The sequence below is a fragment of the Pelodiscus sinensis genome, chromosome 30 (assembly GCF_049634645.1).
Source record: "Pelodiscus sinensis isolate JC-2024 chromosome 30, ASM4963464v1, whole genome shotgun sequence".
Lineage (NCBI taxonomy): Eukaryota > Metazoa > Chordata > Testudines > Trionychidae > Pelodiscus > Pelodiscus sinensis.
The window spans coordinates 33,638-54,624 of NC_134740.1; the positions used below are offsets into that span (position 1 = coordinate 33,638).

The 20,987-nt window shown below is 59.5% G+C and overlaps 3 protein-coding genes across 3 annotated transcripts; 1 reads left to right on the top strand and 2 right to left on the bottom strand.

Annotated features, from left to right (window-relative positions):
• The first annotated feature begins 12,741 nt into the window (after positions 1-12,741).
• LOC102450618 (putative olfactory receptor 10D4) lies at positions 12,742-13,682 on the top strand. The gene has a single exon (XM_025181821.2). It carries the CDS (start codon positions 12,750-12,752, stop codon positions 13,680-13,682), a length of 933 nt encoding a protein of 310 aa, XP_025037606.2. The 5' UTR covers positions 12,742-12,749.
• Positions 13,683-17,705: 4,023 nt separating this feature from the next.
• Positions 17,706-18,257, bottom strand: LOC102450853 (olfactory receptor 6C74-like). The gene has a single exon (XM_075911865.1). The coding sequence runs from the start codon at positions 18,255-18,257 to the stop codon at positions 17,706-17,708; it is 552 nt and encodes a 183-aa protein (XP_075767980.1).
• Positions 18,258-19,735: 1,478 nt separating this feature from the next.
• On the bottom strand, positions 19,736-20,987 carry LOC102451096 (olfactory receptor 6E1-like). Its single transcript, XM_006117388.4, has one exon. It carries the CDS (start codon positions 20,974-20,976, stop codon positions 20,032-20,034), a length of 945 nt encoding a protein of 314 aa, XP_006117450.4. The 5' UTR covers positions 20,977-20,987; the 3' UTR covers positions 19,736-20,031.

Below are 20,987 nucleotides of genomic sequence, written 5' to 3' on the forward strand. Positions count from 1 at the left end.
CCTCCCGGCTCCGCCCGGCCCTTAAGTCCCCCGCGCGCCCCGGGGACCGGCCCCGACTCCCCCCCCGGCTCCGGGCGGAGCCGCCACCTGACGGAGACTCGGCGCCGTGCGGGCCCCGGGCCAGGCCCCCGCGGGGAGAGACGGGCCAGCGGGGGCGGGGTCTCTCGCTCCCCTGGGGGCTCTGTGGGGCGCACGGGCCGGCCCCCTCTGGGCCCTGCGCACCGGGCTCCGTGCGGGCGGGGCGGGTCGCTCTGGGCCCTGCGCACCGGGCTCCGTGCGGGCGGGGCGGGTCGCTCTGGGCCCTGCGCACCGGGCTCCGTGCGGGCGGGGCGGGTCGCTCCTGCTGGCCGGGGCGCTGCGGCCTCGCGGCACAAGCTGGGCCCCCCCGTCGGGGTGACGAGGCGGGGAACGGGGCCCGGGTCCGGCTGGAGCCTCCGAACCCAGCCGAGCTCCCCGGGTGCCGCCCCCGCGGGGCCCCGGCCCGGCTCTGTCCCGGGCGCACGGGGGGGGGGGGGTCCCGCTGTCGGACGGAGGCACCGCCCGGCCCGTGCGGCAGGAGACAGAGCCGCCGAGTGGGGCCTTGCCGCCTTCGGCAGGACGGCAGGGCGCCCCCCCCGGTCCTGGCACCGCGGCGCTGGGGCCGCTCAGAGCCGGGGCGAGACAAGCAGCCAGGGCACGTCACCTCCCCCCCAGTGCAGGGCGTGTCACCCCCCCAGTGCAGGGCATGTCACTTCCCCCCCCAGTGCAGGGCGTGTCACCTCCCCCCCAGTGCAGGGCGTGTCACCCCCCCCAGTGCAGGGTACGTCACCTCCCCCCCAGTGCAGGGCGTGTCACCCCCCCAGTGCAGGGCACGTCACCTCCCCCCCAGTGCAGGGCGTGTCACCCCCCCAGTGCAGGGCGTGTCACCTCCCCCCCCAGTGCAGGGCGTGTCACCCCCCCCCAGTGCAGGGTACGTCACCTCCCCCCCAGTGCAGGGCGTGTCACCTCCCCCCCAGTGCAGGGCGTGTCACCCCCCCCAGTGCAGGGTACGTCACCTCCCCCCCAGTGCAGGGCATGTCACCCCCCCAGTGCAGGGTACGTCACCTCCCCCCCAGTGCAGGGCGTGTCACCCCCCCCCAGTGCAGGGCATGTGAACCCCCTGTGATGGCGCGTTGGGGTCCCCCGCCTCCTGCACCCCGAAATGGCAGGAACAGACTCCCCCAGCCGGTAGAACAGAGGGAGTTTATTGCCTCTCCAGCATACAGCACAGCACAGATGTCATCAGGTTACAGGGCAGGCCTAGGATGCCTCAGCCCCCCTTGAGATGGGGGGGGGTCCGGCTTCTAAACCCCCCAGCCTGTTGCTGAGGCTGCTTCCTCCATGCTCCCAGACAGAAACTAACTCCCCCTCTCCAAGCCCTGCCCCCAGCCAGGGCAGCATCCACCTTCCTTTGTTTCTCCCCATGGGGGGTGGCTGGTCAAACAGGTTTGGAGCCACCTTTGCATAATGACCAGACAGCAGAGGTCGTCACAGCCCTAGCAAGGCACCCCCACTACGTCACCCCCCCAGTGCAGGGCATGTCACCCCCCCAGTGCAGGGCAAGTGAACCCCCCAATGCAGGGCATGTCACCCCCCCAATACAGGGCATGTGAACCCCCCATTGCAGGGCATGTCACCCCCCCAATACAGGGCATGTGAACCCCCCAATACAGGGCATATGAACCCCCCAGTGCAGGGCATGTCACCCCCCCAATACAGGGCATGTGAACCCCCCAATGCAGGGCATGTGAACCACCCATTGCAGGGCATATCACCCCCCCAATACAGGGCATGTGAACCCCCCATTGCAGGGCATATCACCCCCCCAATACACGGCATGTGAACCCCCCAATGCAGGGCATGTGAACCCCCCATTGCAGGGCATATCACCCCCCCAATACACGGCATGTGAACCCCCCATTGCAGGGCATGTGAACCCCCCAGTACAGGGCATGTCACCCCCCCAATACAGGACATGTCACCCCCCAGTGCAGGGCATGTGAACCCCCCAATGCAGGGCATGTCACCCCCCCAATGCAGGGCATGTCACCCCCCAGTGCAGGGCATGTGAACCCCCCAATACAGGACATGTCACCCCCCAGTGCAGGGCATGTGAACCCCCCATTGCAGGGCATGTCACCCCCCCAATACACGGCATGTGAACCCCCCAATGCAGGGCATGTCACCCCCCCAATACAGGGCATGTGAACCCCCCAATGCAGGGCATGTCACCCCCCAATACAGGGCATGTGAACCCCCCAATACAGGGCATGTCACCCCCCCAGTGCAGGGCATGTGAACCCCCCAATACAGGGCATGTCACCCCCCAGTGCAGGGCATGTCACCCCCCCAATACAGGGCATGTGAACCCCCCAATGCAGGGCATGTCACCCCCCCAATACAGGGCATGTCACCCCCCAGTGCAGGGCATGTCACCCCCCCAATACAGGGCATGTGAACCCCCCAATGCAGGGCATGTCACCCCCCCAATACAGGGCATGTGAACCCCCCAATGCAGGGCATGTGAACCCCCCAGTGCAGGGCATGTCACCCCCCAATACAGGGCATGTGAACCCCCCATTGCAGGGCATGTCACCCCCCCAATACAGGGCATGTCACCCCCCATTGCAGGACATGTGAACCCCCCATTGCAGGGCATGTGAACCCCCCAGTACAGGGCATGTCACCCCCCAGTGCAGGGCATGTGAACCCCCCAATGCAGGGCATGTCACCCCCCCAATACAGGACATGTCACCCCCCAGTGCAGGGCATGTGAACCCCCCAATGCAGGGCATGTCACCCCCCAGTGCAGGGCATGTGAACCCCCCAATACAGGGCATGTCACCCCCCAGTGCAGGGCATGTCACCCCCCCAATACAGGGCATGTGAACCCCCCAATGCAGGGCATGTCACCCCCCCAATACAGGGCATGTCACCCCCCAGTGCAGGGCATGTCACCCCCCCAATACAGGGCATGTGAACCCCCCAATGCAGGGCATGTCACCCCCCCAATACAGGGCATGTGAACCCCCCAATGCAGGGCATGTGAACCCCCCAGTGCAGGGCATGTCACCCCCCAATACAGGGCATGTGAACCCCCCATTGCAGGGCATGTCACCCCCCCAATACAGGGCATGTCACCCCCCATTGCAGGACATGTGAACCCCCCATTGCAGGGCATGTGAACCCCCCAGTACAGGGCATGTCACCCCCCAGTGCAGGGCATGTGAACCCCCCAATGCAGGGCATGTCACCCCCCCAATACAGGACATGTCACCCCCCAGTGCAGGGCATGTGAACCCCCCAATGCAGGGCATGTCACCCCCCAGTGCAGGGCATGTGAACCCCCCAATACAGGGCATGTCACCCCCCCAATACAGGACATGTCACCCCCCAGTGCAGGGCATGTGAACCCCCCATTGCAGGGCATGTCACCCCCCCAATACACGGCATGTGAACCCCCCAATGCAGGGCATGTCACCCCCCCAATACAGGGCATGTGAACCCCCCAATGCAGGGCATGTCACCCCCCAATACAGGGCATGTGAACCCCCCAGTGCAGGGCATGTGAACCCCCCAATACAGGGCATGTCACCCCCCAGTGCAGGGCATGTCACCCCCCCAATACAGGGCATGTGAACCCCCCAGTGCAGGGCATGTCACCCCCCCAATACAGGGCATGTGAACCCCCCAATGCAGGGCATGTGAACCCCCCAATACAGGGCATGTCACCCCCCCAGTGCAGGGCATGTGAACCCCCCAATACAGGGCATGTGAACCCCCCAGTGCAGGGCATGTCACCCCCCAATACAGGGCATGTGAACCCCCCATTGCAGGGCATGTCACCCCCCCAATACACGGCATGTGAACCCCCCATTGCAGGGCATGTCACCCCCCAGTGCAGGACATGTGAACCCCCCCATTGCAGGGCATGTCACCTCCCCAATGCAGGGCATGTGAACCCCCCATTGCAGGGCATGTCACCCCCCCAATACAGGGCATGTCACCCCCCAGTGCAGGGCATGTCACCCCCCCAATACAGGGCATGTGAACCCCCCAATGCAGGGCATGTCACCCCCCCAGTGCAGGGCATGTGAACCCCCCAATACAGGGCATGTGAACCCCCCAGTGCAGGGCATGTCACCCCCCAATACAGAGCATGTGAACCCCCCAGTGCAGGGCATGTCACCCCCCCAATACACGGCATGTGAACCCCCCATTGCAGGACATGTCACCCCCCAGTGCAGGGCATGTCACCCCCCCAATACAGGGCATGTGAACCCCCCAATGCAGGGCATGTCACCCCCCCAATACAGGGCATGTGAACCCCCCAATGCAGGGCATGTCACCCCCCCAATGCAGGACATGTGAACCCCCCAATACAGGGCATGTCACCCCCCAATACAGGGCATGTGAACCCCCCAGTGCAGGGCATGTGAACCCCCCAATACAGGGCATGTGAACCCCCCAGTGCAGGGCATGTCACCCCCCAATACAGGGCATGTGAACCCCCCAGTGCAGGGCATGTGAACCCCCCAATACAGGGCATGTGAACCCCCAGTGCAGGACATGTCACCCCCCCAATACAGGGCATGTCATCCCCCCAGTGCAGGGCATGTGAACCCCCCAGTGCAGGACATGTCACCCCCTAGTGCAGGGCTCGTGACCCCTGCAGGCTGTGTGACCGACACACGGCGGGAGCCGCGGCGCAGCTGGGCTCTGACGTGCGCGGTGGGAGCCGGTGGCTGTGGCCCAGCGCGTCCCCAGACGGCGAGGGAGGTGGTGGCCCAGCTGACCCCCAAGGAAGGAGTCTTGCGGCGCGAGTGGGCAGCGCCTGGTGCGAATCCTAGCAGGGAGGGGGGTGCCCGGCAGAGGCTGACGGCCCACGACAGGGCAGGCTCGGCGCGAGGCCGGGGACGGTTTGCCTTGAACAGGACGGGCCAGGGCTAGAGAGCTCGGCGCCCCGACGGACGGCGTCACCCCGATCGCCGCCGGAGAGCTCGGCGCCCCGACAGACGGCGTCGCCCCGATCGCCGCCGGAGAGCTCGGCGCCCCGACGGACGGCGTCGCCCCGATCGCCGCCGGAGAGCTCGGCCCCCCGACGGACGGCGTCGCCCCGATCGCCGCCGGAGAGCTCGGCGCCCCGACGGACGGCGTCGCCCCCGATCGCCGCCGGAGAGCTCGGCGCCCCGACGGACGGCGTCGCCCCGATCGCCGCCGGAGAGCTCGGTGCCCCGACGGACGGCGTCACCCCGATCGCCGCCGGAGAGCTCGGCGCCCCGACGGACGGCGTCGCCCCGATCGCCGCCGGAGAGCTCGGCGCCCCGACGGACGGCGTCACCCCGATCGCCGCCGGAGAGCTCGGCGCCCCGACGGACGGCGTCACCCCGATCGCCGCCGGAGAGCTCGGCGCCCCGACGGACGGCGTCACCCCGATCGCCGCCGGAGAGCTCGGCGCCCCGACGGACAGCGTCGCCCCGATCGCCGCTGGAGAGCTCGGTGCCCCGACGGACGGCGTCGCCCCCGATCGCCGCCGGAGAGCTCGGCGCCCCGACAGACGGCGTCGCCCCGATCGCCGCCGGAGAGCTCGGCGCCCCGACGGACGGCGTCGCCCCGATCGCCGCCGGAGAGCTCGGTGCCCCGACGGACGGCGTCGCCCCCGATCGCCGCCGGAGAGCTCGGCGCCCCGACGGACGGCGTCGCCCCGATCGCCGCTGGAGAGCTCGGTGCCCCTATGGACGGCGTCACCCCGATCGCCGCTAGAGAGCTCGGCGCCCCGACGGACGGCGTCGCCCCCGATCGCCGCTGGAGAGCTCGGTGCCCCTATGGACGGCGTCGCCCCGATCGCCGCTAGAGAGCTCGCCCACTGCCCCTCTGGCTCCGACAGGCGCCAGGACGGCGAGAGCTCAGCTGATGTGAACCCAGAGTCGCCCTGAGCCTGGTGCAGCGACACGGCCCAGCCCAGGGACTCGTTAGCAACATTTTAATTAATCCCCACGGCCCCGGGGTGCTGTGCTGGGCTGGGCACTGCGCCTCGACAGGTTCATTATCACGTCTGCTTCCTGCCCTGCCTCCCGGCTCCCAGCTACGGTGCCACCAGGGGAGGGGGAGGAATTACCAGCGACTGGAGGAATCTCTTGGAGACTTATTAGCGCGGCGGTGCTGGCACAGCTGCAGATGGCTGGATGGCGTCATGGCTGGAAAGGCCCGCATGTCGGCCAGCCCCCCCGCTCTGTGCCGTGGCTGTGACCTTGTCCCCATGGCAGCCGTGCAGAGGAGACGCCCGCGGCCCAGGTCAGGCAGTGAGAAGAGGGGGGATGGGGGTCAGGCGTGTAGGTTACTAGGACAGTGATCTCTGCCAGGCCGGGTCTATCTCGCTCTGCGTCTGAGCGACCCCCTTGTGACGGCGCGTCGGGGTCCCCCTGATCCTGCGCCCCCGGAGCATCCAGAACAGACTCCACCAGCCAGTAGAACAGGGGGGATACAGCCCAGCACAGTCTCCAGGTGACTTCCAAAGGTGCGGTGCTGTGGTGCACAGGACGGGGGGTGCTCTACCTCTGCACAGCTGGGCTGCTCCCCCCCCCACTGCCGCAGGACCACGTCCCTGTGTGCACAGACCCGGGGCAGGGCCAGGGAACAGCGAGACGCACAAACCCAGGGGAAAGCTCTGTTGGGTTCAGAGGCCTCCAGGCCAACCTCTGGCCTGGCTCTCTCCTCTCAAACCATGGGGGGAATTCTCTGGTGGGTGTCCCAGGGCAGGCGAGCTCAGAGGAGCATGAACGTCCCCCCTGACAGTAGTGCATGTGCCTGATGAATGGGAGGGGCGCTACCCATTTCTGGACATCCCGGCCCTTCATTTAGCTATATTGCCTGCAAGGACTGAAGCCACAGGCCGTGCGCTCTGGAGAGTCCCCAGGAATGCTGGGGAAGGAGGAAGTGTTGGTAGGAAGCCCAGAGAGTCAATGAAAACAGTGTGAAGCTCTGAATGGGAAGCCGTGACGCTCCTGGGCCGGTGTTTGTGTGACCAGAGCGGGACAGACAAGAGTGAAGCCAGGGAGCAGGGCATGGAGGATCCAGGGACATCCAGGCCTAGGGAAGCAGTAAACCTTGGAACAACAGAGGTGTGAGTGGAACAGGGAATGTTTAGTCAGAGGGAATCGGGTTATTATCTTTATTTTGGGGCTGGACTGACTTCTCTGCTGAGGACACATCACCCCCTCACCATGTACCTCTCCAAACTGAACCCTTGCAAAGCAGATCTCTGTGTTTCTGACCTGCCTTTTTCAGTGGCTCTAACACGGCGCGACCAAGTCATGCTTGATCCCGTGCGGTTCTCTCCTTAGTTTACAAAAATCACCTTGTCACAACCACGTGCCCAACCCTGCGTGCTAGACGGGAGGAACTTCTGTGTGCATGGTCGTCAGACTGGAAGCTCAGCTAGTAAGGAATTCACAGCGGTTTTAAAGCCCTCTCCAGCGGAAGGGTAAAAGCGGTTGAGGGTAGCCCACAGGAAGCAATTCCTGAACACATCTTCCTGGGCTCTCCAAAGGGTTTTCGCAGTTGGATGGGGATGGAGACCCAGCCAGTATCAGTGGGCTTGGACAGCAGCTGGGTATTTTAAAGCCTCTTCTGGGCCCTGAGCTTCTCCACGTGATGTGCCAGAGCGGAAACAGCCTGGACTGAGCTGCAGGGCTGAGAGGGGAGGCAGCCGCAGTGAATGCCACGGAGCTGCCAGGAATCAAGCCAGGGGACCAAGAGCAGAATCCAGACCCCGGTGGCGCTGGGATCGGGCCCTTCCTGCTATGAGGTGCTGCCCTTATCGCCCTGTCGGGGGGCCTGGCCCCAGGGGCTCTGAGTGTCTCCGAAACGAGGCCAAGTCTCCATTAATTGGCGGCTCGGCCGAGGTCTCAGCCTGGGAACCGGGTGGGGATTCGGGGCTGGTCCCCAGGGGCCCGGAGGGGATTTAATGCCCAGGCAGAGCCGGGAGGCTGCAGGAAGCGGTGGGGAAGCTGTGGGCCGTGCAGCAGTGCGGGGTGAGACGCGGGAAGCAGCCAGAGCAGATTAAGTGTCTGTTTGGTCCCAGGCGCCCTGGCTGGGCCCCTCTCCCCGGCGCTGGGCCGGGCTGGGCAAGGACGCTGGATGGGGCCGCGGGAGTCCCAGCCAGGACAGAAGGGAAGAATCCCAGTCAGCTGGAGCCGCCTCTGCCCATGCAGCCAGTGTAAGACACCTGCTTTGGTACCGACCTTCTCGCCCTGCCCCCGACTCTGCCTGTCTCTGGCCTGGCCCTGCCACCTCCAGGGTCTGTCAGCCTGGTGTGTTCTGTAGAGAGCCACCGACCCGCCGTCCAGCCCCGTCTGTGCAGCGCCTGCCTGGCCCTGGGCGGTGTCTCTGTGTCACTGAACTGCCGCCCTCTGTCTGCCGAAAACCCCCCGCCAGCCTCTGCCCCACCGCCCTGCCTCTCCCCATCCGCCATAACCCCCCCGCCAGCCTCTCCCTGCAGCCCTGCCCCTCCCCACCAGCCATAACCCCCCCGCCAGCCTCTCCCTGCAGCCCTGCCCCTCCCCATCCGCCATAACCCTCCCGCCAGCCTCTCCCTGCAGCCCTGCCCCTCCCCATCCGCCATAACCCCCCCGCCAGCCTCTCCCTGCAGCCCTGCCCCTCCCCATCCGCCATAACCCTCCCGCCAGCCTCTGCCCTGCAGCCCTGCCCCTCCCCACCAGCCATAACCCCCCCGCCAGCCTCTCCCTGCAGCCCTGCCCCTCCCCACCTGCCATAACCCCCCCGCCAGCCTCTCCCTGCAGCCCTGCCCCTCCCCACCTGCCATAACCCCCCCGCCAGCCTCTCCCTGCAGCCCTGCCCCTCCCCATCCGCCATAACCCCCCCACCAGCCTCTCCCTGCAGCCCTGCCCCTCCCCATCCGCCATAACCCCCCCACCAGCCTCTCCCTGCAGCCCTGCCTCTCCCCATCCGCCATAACCCCACAACCAGCCTCTGCCCTGCAGCCCTGCCCCTCCCCATCTGCCATAACCCCACAACCAGCCTCTACCCTGCATCCCTGCCCCTCCCCATCCACCATAACCCCCCGCCAGCCTCTGCCCTGCAGCCCTGCCCCTCCCCACCTGCCATAACCCCCCCGCCAGCCTCTCCCTGCAGCCCTGCCTCTCCCCATCCGCCATAACCCCCCCACCAGCCTCTCCCTGCAGCCCTGCCCCTCCCCATCCGCCATAACCCCCCCGCCAGCCTCTCCCTGCAGCCCTGCCCCTCTCCATCCGCCATAACCCCCCCGCCAGCCTCTGCCCCACCGCCCTGCCTCTCCCCATCCGCCATAACCCCACAACCAGCCTCTGCCCTGCAGCCCTGCCCCTCCCCATCTGCCATAACCCCACAACCAGCCTCTACCCTGCATCCCTGCCCCTCCCCATCCACCATAACCCCCCGCCAGCCTCTCCCTGCAGCCCTGCCCCTCCCCATCTACCATAACCCCCCCGCCAGCCTCTCCCTGCAGCCCTGCCCCTCCCCATCTACCATAACCCCCCCGCCAGCCTCTCCCTGCAGCCCTGCCCCTCCCCATCCACCATAACCCCCCCGCCAGCCTCTCCCTGCAGCCCTGCCCCTCCCCACCTGCCATAACCCCCCCGCCAGCCTCTCCCTGCAGCCCTGCCCCTCCCCATCTGCCATAACCCCACAACCAGCCTCTGCCCTGCAGCCCTGCCCCTCCCCACCTGCCATAACCCCCCCGCCAGCCTCTCCCTGCAGCCCTGCCCCTCCCCACCTGCCATAACCCCCCCACCAGCCTCTCCCTGCAGCCCTACCCCTCCCCACCTGCCATAACCCCCCGCCAGCCTCTCCCTGCAGCCCTGCCCCTCCCCATCCACCATAACCCCCCCGCCAGCCTCTCCCTGCAGCCCTGCCCCTCCCCATCCACCATAACCCCCCCGCCAGCCTCTGCCCTGCAGCCCTGCCCCTCCCCATCCACCATAACCCCCCCGCCAGCCTCTGCCCCACCGCCCTGCCCCTCCCCACCTGCCATAACCCCCCCGCCAGCCTCTCCCTGCAGCCCTGCCCCTCCCCACCTGCCATAACCCCCCCGCCAGCCTCTCCCTGCAGCCCTGCCCCTCCCCATCCACCATAACCCCCCCGCCAGCCTCTCCCTGCAGCCCTGCCCCTCCCCACCTGCCATAACCCCCCCGCCAGCCTCTCCCTGCAGCCCTGCCCCTCCCCACCTGCCATAACCCCCCCGCCAGCCTCTCCCTGCAGCCCTGCCCCTCCCCATCTGCCATAACCCCCCCGCCAGCCTCTGCCCCACCGCCCTGCCTCTCCCCATCTGCCATAACCCCCCGCCAGCCTCTGCCCCACCGCCCTGCCCCTCCCCATCTGCCATAACCCCCCCGCCAGCCTCTGCCCCACCGCCCTGCCCCTCCCCATCTGCCATAACCCCCCCGCCAGCCTCTGCCCTGCAGCCCTGCCCCTCCCCATCCACCATAACCCCCCTGCCAGCCTCTCCCTGCAGCCCTGCCCCTCCCCACCTGCCATAACCCCCCCGCCAGCCTCTCCCTGCAGCCCTGCCCCTCCCCACCTGCCATAACCCCACAACCAGCCTCTACCCTGCATCCCTGCCCCTCCCCATCCACCATAACCCCCCGCCAGCCTCTCCCTGCAGCCCTGCCCCTCCCCATCTGCCATAACCCCCCCGCCAGCCTCTCCCTGCAGCCCTGCCCCTCCCCATCCACCATAACCCCCCCGCCAGCCTCTCCCTGCAGCCCTGCCCCTCCCCATCCACCATAACCCCCCCGCCAGCCTCTGCCCTGCAGCCCTGCCCCTCCCCATCCACCATAACCCCCCCGCCAGCCTCTCCCTGCAGCCCTGCCCCTCCCCATCCACCATAACCCCCCCGCCAGCCTCTCCCTGCAGCCCTGCCCCTCCCCATCCGCCATAACCCCCCCGCCAGCCTCTGCCCTGCAGCCCTGCCCCTCCCCATCCACCATAACCCCCCCGCCAGCCTCTCCCTGCAGCCCTGCCCCTCCCCATCCACCATAACCCCCCGCCAGCCTCTCCTGCCTGGGGAATTTCCTCTGGCGTGATCGCTGCACAGCCCAGCCTGCTGGTCACGTCTGAGCATGGGAGAAGCTGCGGCCGGGGGGGCGGAACAATTTTGCTGGTGGGGGGTGCGGCTGAGACACACTGATCCAAACTGTGCACCCTGGTTGTGATGGGACCCACGTCACGTTAGCGTCTCTCAGTAACCCTGGCTCCAGCCCCTCTGGCTGTGCCTGTCCCATTTTCCTTCTCTCTGCAAGCCCAGTGCAGCCCCCAACACGCCTGTATTTCCTCAAGTCGGGGCAATTCCTCCCCACATGCATCGCTTTGCATGTTCCCTCGTCCTCCTCTTCCTGGGACCCCCACTGCGCCGCCTGGGTGCATGTAACATAAAACCCTCCCAAACCACGGCCCACGGCCACCCCTGTGCAGAGAGATCTCAGGGGGGTTGTTATGTTGCTCTGTAGCTGCAAAGATGAGGAGTCCTGTGGCACCTCAAGAACTGACCCACGTGTTGTGGAGAAAGCTTTTGCGGGGACAAACGACTCTGTCACACGCATGGAGCTCGTGTTGTTGTTTGTCTCTGTCTGAGGGACTGGAGTAGACACGGTTGTATCTTAGGGATTGACTATAGACAACGGATCATGCGATGTGCATGGAAGCAGGAGGCATGTAGGTAGGAGGAGAGGTCACGAGGCCTCTGGTGTGCGATGGTATTTATGTGACCCTCGTTTATCTGTCCGTGTGTCTGACGACGGGGTTCTTTCCTATGGAAGTTTAATCCCCAGTTGAGCAGTTAATTGCAAGTTGCCAGCAGGTTCCTCATTTCTGTGGACATGGTGAGAGGGAGAAAACCCCCATGGATGTGACCCCGATGCAGACGGCTCTAGGATACTGAGCTGAGATGTGTGGGAAAGAGGCCTACATAGACTATTGTGACGGCGCGTTGGGGTTTTCCCATCTCCCGCACCCCCGTAGTGGCACGAACAGACTCCCCCAGCCAGTGGAATAGAGGGAGTTTATTGCTCCTCCAGGATACAGCACAGCACAGATGGAATCTGGTTACAGGAACTGGGGCTAGGATGCCTCAGCCCCCCTTGAGATGGGGGAGACAGGGCCCCTAAATCCCAGCCCCTTTCCCTAGGCTGTCTCCTCGATACCAGACAGAAAACTAACCATCTTCCAGCCCTGCCCCCCAGCCAGGGGCGGCATCCACCTTTGTTTCTCTCCCTGGGGGGTAGCTGGTCGGACAGGTTGAGAGACCCTCTTTGCATAATGACTCATCCCCTGCCCTGCTGGGTTGTGTCACCCACAGCCCCCCGCCCAGCACAGCAACCAGCAAGGTCCCCCCCACATGACTGAAGACACAGGAACAGCGCAGGAGAGAAGGAGGCAATTGAGCAGCCCAGACAGGAATAGAATAAAATGGAACAGAACAGAATAGGAGGAGTCACTTTGTCTATTCATCTCCCGACTCTCCGACATTCAGGCATTTTCTCTTTCCACGTTCAGCACCAGCACAGCGAGTCCCTGACCCCAACTGTTGTTATAATGAGAGAACAATTCTTCACTTCTAGAGGAAGGGAGTCCTGGGGGCAGGGTGGGAAGGGTGAACATCGCAGCTGTAGGGTGTCGGGCTGATTCAGTAACTCACTGGCTTCATTTCTCTGCCCTACCCCAGGAATGAGTCCCAAATGGGGCTGGACAACCACACGATGGTGACTCATTTCATCCTCCGAGGGATCCCCAACACCGACGGCCTCCAGACCATCCTCTTCTTCACCTTCTTAGCCTTCTACCTCTGCACCCTGCTGGGCAACCTGCTCATCTTCTCAGCTGTCCTCGGCGACCCCCACCTGCACACCCCCATGTACTTCTTCCTCTGCAACCTCGCTGTCGTGGACCTTGGAATCCCGTCTGTCAGCATCCCCAAATTTCTGGCCAACCTCTCGGGTCAGAACAACGTCATCTCACTGGGCGGGTGCATGGCCCAGGCCTTCTTCTACCACTTCCTCGGTAGCACCGAGTGCCTGCTTTGCACCGTCATGGCCTTTGACCGGTACGTGGCCATCTGCCACCCACTGCGCTACCTGCTCATCATGAACCGCAGGGTGTGCACCCTCCTGGCCACCGGCACCTGGATCTGCAGCTCCTTCCACGCCACCATCCTTGCCAGTCTGACCTTCACGCTGCCCTACTGCGGGTCCAACGTGGTGGACTATTTCTTCTGTGACATCTTCCCTGTGGCCAAGCTGGCCTGTGGGGACACGTACATCTTGGAGACGGTGAGTTTCACCAACATCGGGGTGGTGCCCATGATCTGCTTCTCCCTCATCCTTGTGTCCTACATCAGGATCGCCTACTGCATCCTCAAGATGAACGCGGGCGAAGGACGGCGCAAAGCGGCCTCCACTTGTGCCTCCCATCTGGCCGTGGTAACCCTGTTCTTCGGGCCTTGCGCCCTGATCTACACCCAGCCCCAGCTGAGCGAAGTGCTGGTGACCCCGCTGGATGTGTTTGGCAACGTGGTGACGCCCATGCTGAACCCGGCCGTCTACACGCTGCGCAACAAGGAGGTGAAAGCGGGTCTGAGAAAACTGGGAGGGGGTCTGACGATGGCTCATTGATGTGCGGTGGGGCACCTACTCGGATCATAAGTAAAGAAGTGGGCTAGCCGAACTCTGCCGGGGACTTTGACAATCTCAGCCTTGTGGAGTAGTTCTACAGGGCTCACCCGCTCTACGTTCATCACCACAAGGCAGGTTTTCAGTTTCCATCAATAATTCCCACGTTTTTTCTGAGACTTTCCCCTGATTTATCAGCATCCGCGCGGATTGAGGAACATCAGGACTAGATACAGGTCTCCATCAGTCTCAGGCGTGTGCACACAGAACCTCCTGCCCTCTAGGACACAGACATAGATCATAGTCTTTAAAAGGTGATTTTACTAACATAACAAAGAAGACATACTTGGTAAAGCATTACTTGGTTGCTACATCTTACAGAGCCATTGAAGTAAAGGTCAATTTAAAACCCCAAAGAAACACAGAGACTTGCATTCCCGGGAGTCAGTTTACACATTAGTTACCTGGGCTCACACAGAGGAGTTCCAGAAACCCAAAATTCAAGACAATCACCTGACCGTGTTTAACTAAACAATCCCTGCTCTACTCACATCTCTGTTGTTCCAAGGGTTAGTCTTCTCATAGGCCTGGATATGACTGGCAAGCCATTCCTGATTCCTGGCTTACCTCCGCTCTCCCAGCTCTTGCTCTCATCACACAAAAATTGCTTTTTGAAAAACTCACACTCTCTCATCATTGGCGCTCCTGGCTCCCTTCCAACACTTCCTGGAGACTCTTAAGGAGCCTCTGGGTTTGACCCTTACGTGGAATTTAGTTAACTGACTGGTGGAATGTCCAGAAAAGGGGTAGCACCCCTCCTACTCATCATAGTGACTATGACGTGCTAGATTAATTCACCTTTTCCCACCGTGGAAGGCACAGGTCAGCTCTTGCACCGAGACCCATGGACTTCATTAGATTAGTACTAGACATGCAGAAACAACTTTTGCACTGAAAACCCCCCTCCCCATTTCTAAAGTCCTACAGGTTTCAACATTCGCTTCTCTCCCCTGTACATCCCAGCCTGTTCTTTACCTGCTCTCTAGGATGCTTTGGCAGAATTCAACTTTTCTTTTTTACATAATTTCGACAGGGGAGATCAAAATACCCTTTAGAGCATTTTTCCTATTTGTATCCATTTAAATGGGCACAGTTGCCCAAAATAGTGAGTTTCGAGCATTTTGTTTGTTTTTGAGAACTTCAATTTTCACAATTCCAGGCACATATGGCAACAGCAGTCAGACAAGAATTATTAGTGATGTGAACAGTGAATGAAAAAAATCAACATTTACAGCCATGAAAGCACAAATTGTTAATGTTACATGTCAAAATAAACAAAAGAAATTCCTTAACCGAAACTCTAGTTTCTCAAGCAGCTTTTTCTTACTTTGTCTATCTGAAAGTTTATATTATCAGTGATGGAAACAATTTTTCATAGGTTTGTATGTCAACGGTGAAATCAAAAACTTCAGGGAGGAGCCAAGTTAGTCTGTACAGGATAAACGTAAAAAACCCAAATGGTCTGGTAGCACTTTATAGACTCACAAAACATGTCGATGGTATCATGAGCTTTCGTGGGCACAATCCTCTTCTTCAGATGACTGGACTCATGATACCATCGACATGTTTTGTGAGTCTATAAAGTGCTACCAGACCATTCGTGAAATCGAAGTTTGCAGAGATTTACCAATAAAGAAATACTCTTACACCTGGCTGGAAAGTCTTAATTGTGTGGCATGCACAATGCTGACTCTCTATGGATAACGCATAATCTGACATTCTGTTTTGCCATGTTCCACACGCAGCGTGGGCAGAGAACTTTTGCATACTATAGGTTCTGTTTATTCATATTTTCCTACCTCTTTGGTGATTGAGACACTGTGAGGGTCTCAGGCTGAAGGACATTGTATGGAAGATCTGTGACCGGATTGGGTTGTGTATCAGGGTGAGACAAGGCTGGATTCAATCTTGTCTCGTTTGTACAACTCAGGTTGTGATTTTACTTTTATTACTCAGGGAACCCACCTTGATCTGTCCACTTGCTGCCTGCAGTCACTTAAACCCTTTCTGTCGTTAATAAATCTAGTCGATACTTTAGCTAACGCAGTGTGTGTGGGTGGAAGTGCTGGGGAAATCGGCTCAGGAAGACGAGCGGGTGTGCGTGTTCTCCACATTGAGGAAGGTGCAAAGTGGGCAATAAACTTACACCGGTCGGCGTCCTGTCCAGGGCAGGACAATGCAGCTCTGGGTTCCTAGGCTCGGGAGCTGGGGGGATTTGGCTATCACCCCTCTATTGTTAGTCCATGCGGGGCTGGACGAGCATCCCTGTGACTCAGCTGAGGATGCCCCTGACTGTGGGTGGCTGTGTAAGTGTAGCAGCTGGGAAGGGTTGCAGATTGTCACAGCATCTTCCTGTGAGCAGGTCAGTCAGGGCACATCTGCACGACATGGAAGATCAACGCTGCCACGGTCGATCGTTGGGGGTTGGGTTTAGCCGGGGCAGCACAGGCCTGCTAGATCGAACTCAAAGGGACGGGGATTTAAGAGACATCGCTCCAGCCACATGATTTACATAGCTGGAGTTGCCTGTCTGACGTCGACCTTCCCGTTCCGTGTGGGCCAGGCCCCGGAGGCCGTAGTGGTACTTCAGGTCCAGGTTGCACCCTGGAGAACCTGCTGTAGGAACATGCAGCACGAATTCAACAGAATAGAGCGGAACAGCTTGAGGAAACAACGTGTGATTCTTGTACAAGAATGGCTCGAAGAAATAAAAGCAAGTGGGGAGACTCTAGGTTTCTGGAATATCATCGGGGAGAGTAGGAGTGTTCTGAGAAAACCGTCAGCGCCACACGGCCATCCGCATTTCTTTCCCCTCGCCCTTCCCTTTCTCCCTTTTCCCCGTCCCTGTCTGGCACACACTCTCAGGTTGGGTATAAATGGCCATTTATTTTCAGGCAGCTCCGGCTCATGACGTTCCGTCGTCAAACCCAGGTAGTGCCAGGCTCCGGAAAGTGTTCTGCATCCCGCCCTCCCCATGGGATCAGCAGCTCCACGATGGAAAGATCGTTGGGTGAACACAGCATCCCTCCTTCAGAAGAGTGTCCTGAGATAGACCAGGAGAAACTCACTCCCCATGCGTTCCGCCTGGCCACACCCCCTGTGAAACCAGGTGCCTTGGAAATGAAAAGTTCACTCTTGTTTCAACATGGAACTAGTTTTGCTTAAGCCAAACCAATTGGTTAATTTAATCCCAATGTTTTAGTTCTGTTTCTCATTTCAGCAAGAAAAAACCCAACTAATTAATGTCGATAACTGGAACAAAGTATCAAGCAAACATCTTCTCTAGCTCCTGATGTCTTCAAAAAATCAAGACTTGATGTCTGACTGGCTATAATTCTACACATTATTGGGTTCAATGCAAAAATAACTGGGAGAAATTGAAGATTTAAGTTGGCAGCAGAAGCACCAGCTAGTCTTACATTGCAGTTATAAGACGATACATTTACCTCATGGCCCACTACATCCCTTGGGAAGCCAGGCATGAAGTCCATGACCAACCATGTGTGAAGGCACATCGGCATTCCCCCCGATCCTGCAGCCCATAGCAGCAAGAACAAACTCCGCCAGCCGGTAGAACAGGGGGGCTTATTGCTTCTCTAGGATACAGCCCAGCACAGACGTGATGTGGCTACAGGAGTCAGGGCCAGGCTGCCTCAGACCCCTTGAGATGGGGTGCCTGGCCCCCTAGACTCACAGCCCCCTCCTTAGTCTGTCCCTTTCATGGTTCCAACCAAAGACTCCCCCTCCCCCAACACTCACTTCCTTTGTCCTGTCCCTTCCCTTAACTGGTAGGACCAGTTCGGTCGTTGTCATGGGACCCTCAAGATGCCCTCTGTTGGCTTGTGCTTACAGACAGAGGCCAGCAGGGGTCACCCACAGCCCACAGCCCACAGCCCACAGCCCAAGCATAGCATCCAGCAACATGCTGACACTACATCACACTATGTTCTCCCATGTTTGTGGTTTTCATGAGAGCCTCATGCACAAGCGAAATGCTCTGCCACCCGCGTCCTTCAGGGCCCCTTTGACCAGCACAATCATAAATGTTGGGGGGAAAATTAAGAGAAAACTCATCACCCAGCAGCCCAGCACTAACTGGGAGCAGACCCTGGTGCTCATGATGGTGTCGTAACGCAAAGGATGGCAGATGGCCACGTAGCGGTCAAAGGACATAAGAGCCACATGGAAAAATACACAAGTGCCCAGGAGAAAGAACACCAAGAGTTGGAGGAAACAGCCGGAGAGAGGGACCGAGTTCCTGTCCGTCGGGAGGCTGTAGAGGAACCGGGACAGGATGACGAAGCTGAAGCAGATTTCCAAGAGGGAGAAGTTCCAAAGGAAGAAATACATGGGCGTTTGGAGGCGACGGTCCACCAGGGTGAGGCTGACAACACTGATGTTCCCCGTTAGCGTCAGCAGGAAGACAATCAATAGCCTCACAAAGAGGACGGTGTTGAAACGGCGGTTGTTGGTCAGCCCCAAGAGGACAAACTCCTCCACGGTGGTGTGGTTCTTCATTTCTGGTGCCTCTTTAAGGAGAATTAAAAAAAAAAAAGTCAACAGCAGAGTGGGCGGCACGGTCCGGACAGAATCCGCTCCGAAAAGCTCCATGAATAAATAGAGCGAATCTCTTCAAGGAGAGACAGCTGGGCACCCCATAGATGTGGGTTTTTTGCAAAGAGATGACAGAGAAATGAGAACCAAGTGGAGGATCTCAGAGATGAGTGATTAATAATTGCGCAAAGAGCAAGAACACGAAGTGGAGGAGAAGGAATAATGAAAATAACTGATTTGTAAAAACATTCCTTTTTTACCCTTATTTTTCAGAGAAACCTAAATTATAAAAATCTAGCAGGTACAATTCTGATCTTCTACTCTGACCTCCTGTAGAACACCAACCGGGGCTGTTTCCCGGGATTTACTCCTCTCCTGCCCCTCCTTTCGAAAACCATCCCATTCCAATTTGAAATTTGTCAGTGTGGGAGACCCCATCCCATGGCTTGACATGTCACACCCAGGACTGAATGCCCCCCCCAGCTCAGTTTTTTTCTTTGTGTTCATTCCAGGCCCTTGATGAAAATTATTAGAAATGCAGGGTCGAGATCTGAGCCCGGTGGGAAACCCAGAGCAACACACCCGCTCTGCTTTTGAGTCAGTTCCATATCGAATCACCAACTCATAGCACCCTAGAACGGGAAGGGACCTCGAGAGGTCATTGAGTCCCATTCCCTGCCCTCACGGCAGGACCAAGCACCATCTAGACCATCCCTGACAGGTGTCTGTCCAACCTCCTCCTCCTCATCATCATCAACAGCCATGGGCTCAGCGCCCGTTGGGGTCCGATGCCTCCCTCACTATTTCCTTCCATCTTTCCCTGTCCAGTGTGCAGTGGCTTAGTTTCAGTAGACTAGCTCCGCACCACTCTGCTATATCATCTCCCCATTCCCTGTGGGATCTGCCTCTCTTATTCGAACCATCCATTATGCCAAATACCAGGGTCTTAACTTTTCACTCGTTCATTCTGCAGCTATGCCCGAAGAGCTGGATGGTCTAGACAGTGCTGGGTTCTGCCACGAGGGCAGGGGACTGGACTCAATGACTCTCGAGGTCCCTTCCAGTTCTAGTATTCTATGATTCTATGATTTAGTGCAGCCCGTTTACAGAGAAAAAATCAGAACCCCCTCCCCACCCGCATTGAGAGGACACTAAAAACAGACCAATCGAAATTAAAACCAGAGCCGGTAGAAGTCTTTCCAAGGAATTCTTTATTCTGTAACATAAAAAAATTGGCCTTCCAGGTCAAGTCAAAGAATTTAGAGTGAAATTGGAAAACAACTTTGGTGAAAAAGGAGACGTGTGAAGCAATATCAAACATTCCAAACATTTTATTTCTACATTTTGGAAAAGAATATGGTCGCTTTTTCTTTGCACGTGATATTTTATCTCGTAATTTAGACTGAAAACCTGTCGTTTGGCTGAACCCGAATGTTGTGATTTTTAGTTTGCACCTGCCTGTTGTAATATTTTTTTTTTCATTTGAGCAAGAATAAGGGACAGGAATTACAAGGTTGAAAGCAAAACAAAGTGGATGAAATTCCAAACTCGCTGATATCGACACATCAGGACTGACATTAAGGATCTTACACCTGTGACCTCACACTCTATGAAAACGGAGAGATAAACTCATCCTTGTCTACGGCTCCTTGACCCACCAAGATGATTGGGAGGCTTGGCATGGAGCCACTGACTGTCCAAGTCCACTTCTGTCCACTGAGCTTGGGGTGTGGGATGTTCATGAGAGCCTCAAACGCCCAGAAAATGCTCTCAAACAGGCATCCTTGAGGGCCGCTTTGATCTGTTCGTTCCTGAGCGCGTAGATGTAGGGGTTAAGTAGCGGGATGACCACACAGTACAGAAGCGACGCAATTTTGTCAAAGTCTTGCACGCCGCGCTGGCCGGGCCGGACGTACCGGAAGATGCCGCTACCGTACAAAATCACCACGACCAGGAGGTGAGCGGAGCAGGTGGAAAAGGCCTTCTTCTGGCCCGTGGTGGAGGGGATGCGCAGGATCGTGGAGATGATATGAATGTAGCAGACGGCGTTGAAAGTCAAAGAACCAAGTAAGATAAGTGTCGTAGAAACAAAAACCATGACCTCGATGTGCGACGTGTCCGAGCAGGAGAGCTGGAGCAGGGCGGCCGTGTCGCAGTATAAGTGGTTAATGACGTTGGGGCCGCAGAAGGGTAAGAGAGTTACGATAAACGTTGGGGGAACATTGATCAGAAAACTCACCACCCAGCAGCCCAGCACTAGCTGGGAGCAGGCCCTGCTGCTCATGAGGGTGCCGTAACGCAGGGGGTGGCAGATGGCCACGTAACGGTCGAACGACATGACGGACCCGTGGAAGACCATACAGGCGCCCAAGAAGTAGACCAACAAGAGCTGGAGGAAGCAGCCAGGGAGGGTCACAGAGTTTCTGTCCGTCAGGAGGCCGTGCAGCAGCCGGGGGACGATGGCCGAGGTGAAGCAGATTTCTAAGACGGCGAAGTTCCGGAGGAAGAAGTACATGGGGGTGTGGAGGCGATGGTCCTTCAGGGTCAGGGTGACAATAATGACGTTGCCCATGACGGTCAGCAGGAACGTGTGCAAGAGGAGCACAAAGAGGAGGAGGTTCAGGTGAGGGCTGTCGGAGAGGCCCAAGATGATGAATTCCACCACTGGGGTCTGGTTCCTCATTCTCCGCTTGC

What these genes read in the sequence shown, in the direction of transcription:
- LOC102450618 (XM_025181821.2), top strand. Translation starts at nt 12,750, where the DNA reads ATGGGGCTGGACAACCACACGATGGTGACTCATTTCATCCTCCGAGGG.
- LOC102450853 (XM_075911865.1), bottom strand. Translation starts at nt 18,257, where the DNA reads ATGAAGAACCACACCACCGTGGAGGAGTTTGTCCTCTTGGGGCTGACC.
- LOC102451096 (XM_006117388.4), bottom strand. Translation starts at nt 20,976, where the DNA reads ATGAGGAACCAGACCCCAGTGGTGGAATTCATCATCTTGGGCCTCTCC.